This window comes from Panthera leo, chromosome B1 (assembly GCF_018350215.1).
Source record: "Panthera leo isolate Ple1 chromosome B1, P.leo_Ple1_pat1.1, whole genome shotgun sequence".
Lineage (NCBI taxonomy): Eukaryota > Metazoa > Chordata > Mammalia > Carnivora > Felidae > Panthera > Panthera leo.
Window position 1 is genome coordinate 35,437,520 of NC_056682.1, and position 7,044 is coordinate 35,444,563.

A 7,044-nucleotide genomic window follows, 5' to 3' on the forward strand; every position below is an offset into this window, starting at 1 on the left:
AAAAAAAGGGGTGCCTGGGTGGCTCAGTTGGTTAGGCGTCCAACTTTGGCTCAGGTCACGATCTCACGGTTTGTGGGTCCGGGTCCCACGTCAGACTCTGTGCTAACAGTTCAGAGCCTGAGCCTCCTTTGGATTCTGCATCTCCCTCTCTCTCTGCTCCTCCCCAACTCACGCTCTTTGTCTCTCTCTCAAAAATGAATAAACATTGGGGCACCTGGGTGGCTCAGTCGGTTGAGCGTCCGACTCTGGCTCAGGTCATGACCTCACAGTTCATGAGTTCGAGCCCCGCATTGGGCTCTATGCTGACAGCTCAGAGCCTGGAGTCTGCTTCAGATTCTGTGTCTCCCTCTCTCGCTGTGCCCTTCCCTCATTCATGCTCTGTCTCTCTTTCTCTCAAGAGTAAATAAAACATTAAAAAAAATTTAGATCCAGACACCTTCAACTGCTAGGGAAGAAACCAGCTGCCAAGAAAGTACTAGGCAGAACTGTACTGGTCTCTCTTCACTTTCTTTCACATGGGACTCCACCCAGACAGATACCCTCTAAACTGTAAGAGAGAATGGGGCACCTGCCTGGCTCAGTCAGTACAGCATGGGACTTTTGATCACGGTGTTGTAAGTTTGAGCCCCACATTGGGTATAGAGATTATCTGAAAGTAAAACCTTAAAAAAATAAAATAAAGTAATAAATTATAGAAGAGATATTTTCAGTTTTCTAACTTATAATTTCATGTACTTTCTAATTCTGGTGTTTTTCAAATGTTAACGATTTCTCTACCTACCACTTCTGTAGAAACTGATTTATTATCAAACTACTATCATGTTTCATAATACTACCTTGTCTTTATTTATTTATTTTGAGAGAGCTTATTTATTTATTTTGAGAGAGCGAGAGAGCGTGCAAGCGAGCAGAGGAAGGGCAGAGAGAGAGAGGGCAGAGAGAATCCCAAGCAGGCTCCACTCAGTCAGCGAAAAGCCTGACACGGGGCTTGAACTGGCAGTCTGTGAGATCACTACCTGCGGCGAAACCAAGAGTCAGACGCTTAAGCTACTGAGCCACCCAGGGGCCCCCATAATACTACCTTGTCTTAAGCTTTTCATGTCAGTTATATCATTTGCATGGCTCAGATGCCTGACGAAGAAGGTATCATTAACCCTACTATGCAGATGAGATTGTAGAAAAAAGAGAGAGAGAGAAAGTTTCAAGGTTACAAGTAAGTTCCAGAGACAATAAAATCTAGGTTTTTCTGATGATCAGCCTAGTCCTTCATTTTAGGAAAGTTGCTTTTCAAAGGACACTTAAAATACTAATCACTCCCTCCTACCTACCCACTCTTCTCCAAGATTTGTTCAAACAAAACAATTAAGTAGACTTTTAAGTTAACAGGAAATGACAGAACCAAAAATAACTCTGGTGTGGTCTCACCTCTGAAAAAGATTTCCAGCTGTGAATAACTGCAGACAACTCTGGCCAGGCAGGATAACATCGTATCAGGATTTAGTACCCGGTACAATGGATCTTAGCTATATTATACATACAGTGACACCTTACTTTCTTAGAACAAACCTCAACTATTTCAAACTCTGGAAAACCCAGAAAAAAAGCAACATAAGTCACGGAGAAGCCAAAATTGCTGTGGTCAAGTTCTTACACTAAAGTGTTTGGTTGTTGTTTTTTTTTTAATGTTTATTTATTTATTTTGAGAGAGAAAGAGAGAGAGAGAGCGAGCCAGGAAATGTCACAGAGAGAAGGAGAGAGACAGAATCCCAAGCAGAGCTCCAAGCTCACCTCGGAGTGCTACAAGGGGCTCGATCTCACCACCTCAGAAGAGTCAGCTGCTTAAAGACTGAGCCACCCAGGTGCCCCACACTAAAGTTTTTATATACAAGATAAATCCATACATTTCTAAGGCGTTGAAATCACTATATTTCATTTATTTAAGACTAATCTTATAAGTATACAACATGCATTAATTTATAAGTTCGCCAAAAACCAAACTTAAATGATACAGACTATGAGGGTGTTTTCTTAACTATGAGCATGCCTAGCACTAAGACAGCACCTGCCTTTTAACTATGTTTTATTTTACTTTACTTTTATATTTTAAGGGTCTAAGAGGGTTATTTTAACATCTCTTTTATATCTTATGATGGACATTACATGCAACAATGGCGATCAGAATTTGATAATACCTGAAGGTTTGAGGACTGCCACTAAGCTTCGCTCAGATCCTATTTATTCTGACTTGACACACAATTCTGGTTTATCTGGTTTCCCTGCCTACTTCAGCTTAGAAACAGCAGATTAGAAGGGCATATTTTGACAGATAGAAAACAGTCTTGGAGGAGATAAACTAAAAACAGACAAAAGCATTAAATGGTATAGCAGTAAGGAGTCATTTTGGTACAGGAAGAAACTGCCAACACCCTTATACGGCAGAATGCACCAGCCATGTTAAAAGCACAGGACAGAAATTAAGGTACACAACTGACCTTGATTCATCAAAAAAGGTTATGTTTAGTATATTCTTTATCTTAAGAGAAGATTTATACTTTTTATGGGTTATATGCTATATAAACTGACATTAAAATGGTCAAAATATTTAACAGTTAAAGGGCTGTCAGTTATATGAACAATTCACTTAGATCCTTAATAAAACCAAACAAACTGACAAATCTCAAAAACCCATTACCTTTACTAAACATTATGTAGTGTATGTTTATGATCATCACTTATGCTCCTGGCTTTTTAGAGGGGAAAAAACTAAGTTACACACTAGAATTATGTAGTGTAGAAAATCAACATTTATGATGATTCATGTGTGGGGGGGGGGGGGAGAATCTAAGTTAAACGCTAAAATTCTCCCCCTTCACTGAACATTCAAGAGACTTTTCCACTTAAAAAATATATGCATTCTTGTCACCAATCTTAGTTTCCTTTCTCCTTCTAATTATCAAAATGAAAAAATAAGAGCATTTTAATAGTTTTCCCCTCGTACAGCTAACCCCTTTATCCAGAAGCCACTAACAGGGCTTGTCGAGGTATACGCCCTTCTTATAAAATCGTGCTATCAAACCGATTGTTAAAACTCGGGCGAGAAGAGTTGTAGTTAAGTGTTAACGCTAAACAAAAGTGCATAAATTAGTGGTTATGTTTAAACCAGTATTCTTAGTTTAAGAATAGGAACAACAATGTAAAATCGCACAAGTATTAGTAAGGAACAGTTTAGTTTTGGTTAGACCTCTGAATCAGAGAACATCCTTCTCCAAGTCTCTTTGGCCAAAAAATAAAACACCAACATCATGTCAAGAGACCTGTGAATCCCTTTCACACATTCCCAAATGGATTTATTTGTATTTATTTCACCACACTGTTTCTTTTAGTAACAACAGTGACTTGTGATGATCTCTAGAAAGTGGGCCAAAAGGTACGCGTAAATGTCCTTTAAAAAAGGTGGGGGAGGGGCGAGATAATCAGATCCTAAAGACGGGGAGCGGAGCGGCAGAAGATCTGACTTGGAAGAATCTGCTAAAGTCCCTGCCCACGCCACTCTAGATGGCTTCACCAGATACAAGACGAGAAAAAAGGAATTGTTTCTTTTTTAAAAAGATGGGGATCCTGGCCCTTTGGGGTGGTGGCAGAAGAAATCCCCACCCCACCTGCAAGTCCAGCTCGACCGGAGATAAATCAGCAATCTCCAGCAAACTACGGGTCAAGGCGCAACAGAAAATGCCCCGGGCCCCGCGGGGAGGGGATCCCCCTCCTCTGTCCCATAGCCCCTCCAGGTCCTCCTCCTCCCGGACGGAAGCAGCCTGGGTCGCCGCCGCCCTCCCTCCTCGGCTCTCCCCCTCCGTTCTCCCGCCACCGCCCGGCCGAGGGCCGTTTCCCGCGGGTGGACGAGGAGGGCCCAGCCCGCCCAGCACCTTTGATGACGCGTTCGGTGGTGGAGAGGTGGAAGTTCCTCCCAGACATGGTCCCCTCAGCCTCCTCCCGGCGCCAGGCGACCGCCGGACGTGCACCTCCGCCTTCGGGTCCAGCAGTCTCAGCTCCCCGGGACCAGTCAGCCCGCCGTGACCCGGCCCCGGCCCCTCCGAGAGGCTCAGGCACCAGAAAGAGGTGGCCGCGGCAGCCTGGCCTCAGAACCCCACCGACAAGATGCTAGCCCACTGGCCGCTCCCTCCTGAGGCGCCGAGTCCCGAGCACACCGGGCTAAGGGAGGCAACCGGGGCGGCCGCGGCTGCTCGCAGCCCGGGCCCGCGTGCGCGCGCGCGCGCCGCCGCACGCCGCGCTCCCAACTTCCCGGCGGCCCGTGCGCGCGCGCCGCCGCTTTGCCGAAGCCCAACGCGCGGTCCCGCTGCCCTGGCCGAGGCGGCCACCTGACTTCCCGCCTCCCCGGTCGTTGCGGACCCCACTCCTGAGGCCCGAGGGCTCCGCGGGCGCTCTCCGCGCTCGCGTGCTTCCTTTCTCCCCTCCTGCTTCCAACGGTCCGTCTTCCCTTCTCCTCAGCCTGCCCTCCCCGCAGCTGACTCCATCTGGGCTGCCTGCCGCTGCCCGGACCTGCAGCACCTAACACCAGCCCCCGGGTCCTGCACGGAAAGCCGCAGCGAAGCAGCAGCCATCTTGTGCCCCGGCCGCAGCGACCCAGCAGCAGCTCGGTGGAGGTGCGAACCTCACCCTGGGCCCACCTTGCCGAGAGCCCTTGTCTTCCCAGACCTTCCCCACGGGAGGCCTCCCTCTTTTTCTTCTGGTCTTCCGCCCACTCTGTCTGTGGGAGTCCCTAACAATTTGCCCACGCTCCTTCCCATTGGTTATCCTCCCCCGATTCATCAAACCCATTTAAGACCTGATTTCAGTTTTCACATTTGTTGAGTGCAGTTAGTATTGTAAGAAGTACGTTCGTGTCCATGCCAGTTCTAGTCCAGGACGTGGGGGGGGGGGGGGGGGGGGGACTCAGATTCCAAGTGGCCTAAGACCCTACGAGAGGCTCGGTGGCCTCCTCACTTCCTTGCCACCTTCTAACAGAAGGGAGGGCAGCCGCTCCAGGGAGCCCCTGAGCCAGACCTCCACCGTGCAAGGAACTGACCTTATAATTATGCTCTGCGTGTCCCCTACTCTGCTAGAAGCAACACCTCTTCCCCTTTGACACAGTGACACAGTACCTGTTTGCCCCGCTCATGCTTACTGTGGAACACGATGGGCAAGTCTCTAGAGTCTTAATAATCTAGCGCATCTCTGGGTTAAAAACCGACCTTTTCTTTCCTTACGTTGTAAGTCTAGAGTAGAAACTATGACTGCCTTCCCTCACTGAGTATAGCTTCCAGCAAAGTCAAAAATATTTTGAGTTTAGCAATGATAATGCGATATTGAAACCGAGATACAAGAAACAGAGTCAAACCAGTCTTAACAGTTATAATGGTGGCCAATAAGTCATTTGTGGTTATACACATTTAAGTTAAATAGAATTAAAAATTTGAATATTCAGTTCCTCAAGTGCATTTCAAGCGCTCAATAACTCTGTGGCTAGTGGCTACCCTATTGGACATGGTAGCATAGTACATTTCCATCATAGCACAAAGTCTTTTTGGACAGCCTCTAACTAAAAGATTATAAGGGTTAAAGCCTAAATCTCCATTAATATAGATTTATGTAGGGGCGCCTGGGTGGCTCAGTCGGTTAAGCGGCCGACTTTGGCTCAGGTCATGATCTCACGGTCTGTGGGTTCGAGCCCCGCGTCGGGCTCTGTGCTGACAGCTCAGAGCCTGGAGCCTGTTTCAGATTCTGTGTCTCCCTCTCTCTGACCCTCCCCCGTTCATGCTCTGTCTCTCTCTGTCTCAAAAATAAATAAATGTTAAAAAAAAAAATTAAAAAAAAAATATAGATTTATGTATTGGGAGGAGATCTGGGGGTATACATTGGAGGCATCCCTTGAATTATGCCTGGCAGTTTTGACCTAAGGCCGTTCATAGCAACCCCAACAAGGTAGGAGCACTTTGGAAGCTGGGTTTAATTTAGTACTGTTTTCTTGGGTCTTGACTTAAGGCTTTCACCCAAGAGAATTGTTCAGATACGCTGAGGAAGTTCTTCATTTAAGAAGTAATGAGTGGGGCCCCTTGGTGGCTCAGGTAGTTAGGCGTCCAACTCTTGGTTTCGGCTCAGATCATTTTTTTTAATTTTTATTTTTTTAAAGCTATCTTTTTAATTGTTAAAAAATGTTTATTTTTTAGAGAGAGAGAGAGAGAGAGAGCACAAGCAGGGAAGGGGCAGAGAGAGAATACTAAACAGCTCTGTCCTGTTAGTGCAGAGCCTGATTTGGGGCTCAAACTCACCAACACTGAGATCATGTCCTGAACCAAAATCAAAAATTGGACACTTAACAACTGAGCCACCCAGGCACTCCTCCACTCAGGTTATGATCTCATGGTTCATGGGTTCAAGCCCTGTGTCGGGCTCTATACTGACAGCAATGGAGCCTGCTTGTGATTCTCTCTCCCTCTCTCTCTGCCCCTTCACCGCACACTCTCTCTCTCTCAAAATAAATAAACAAAAACCTTAAGAAAAAAAAAAGTTGGAGCGCCTGGGTGGCTCAGTCGGTTAAGTGTGTGACTTAGCTCAGGTCATGATCTCATGGTTTGTGGGTTTGAGCCCTCCATCAGGCTCCATGCTGATGGTGTGGAGCCTGCTTGGGATTCTCTCTCTCCCCCCCCCCCCCCCCCGCTTTGTTCACCCCTCCCCCACTTGTGCTTTCTCTTTCTCTCAAAATAAATAAACTTTTAAAAAATCATTTAAAAAAAAGTAATGAGAACACCACACTTCTATCAAACAGAGCAAATCTTTAAAGTTCAAAACTAAAGTGGTGCCTGCAGCACAGTAGAGGCTAAAATTCATCTGAAGAACATAGCTAAAAAACAAAAAATGGTAAGAAAACATTGCAAACCAATGTGAAGAGATGGATTTTTCAATAATAGTAATAGTAGTAGTGGAAAAGTTACCATTTGGATCTCAAGTTGGAGCCACTCCGTAATATTAAAATAAAGTGAATCTTGT

At 46.0% G+C, this 7,044-nt stretch overlaps 1 protein-coding gene across 3 annotated transcripts in view; it reads right to left on the minus strand.

The window, feature by feature from the left end:
- The window catches only part of PPP3CC (protein phosphatase 3 catalytic subunit gamma), a 100,471-nt gene extending 96,218 nt beyond the window's left edge, over positions 1–4,253 (minus strand). For all 3 annotated transcript variants that reach the window (XM_042934609.1, XM_042934611.1, XM_042934610.1), the window contains exon 1: positions 3,924–4,253. In XM_042934609.1, coding sequence (XP_042790543.1) covers positions 3,924–3,972 — 49 coding nt within the window. In that variant the 5' untranslated portion in view covers positions 3,973–4,253. The remainder of the gene's footprint in view (positions 1–3,923) is intronic.
- Between the last annotated feature and the right edge of the window lie 2,791 nt (positions 4,254–7,044).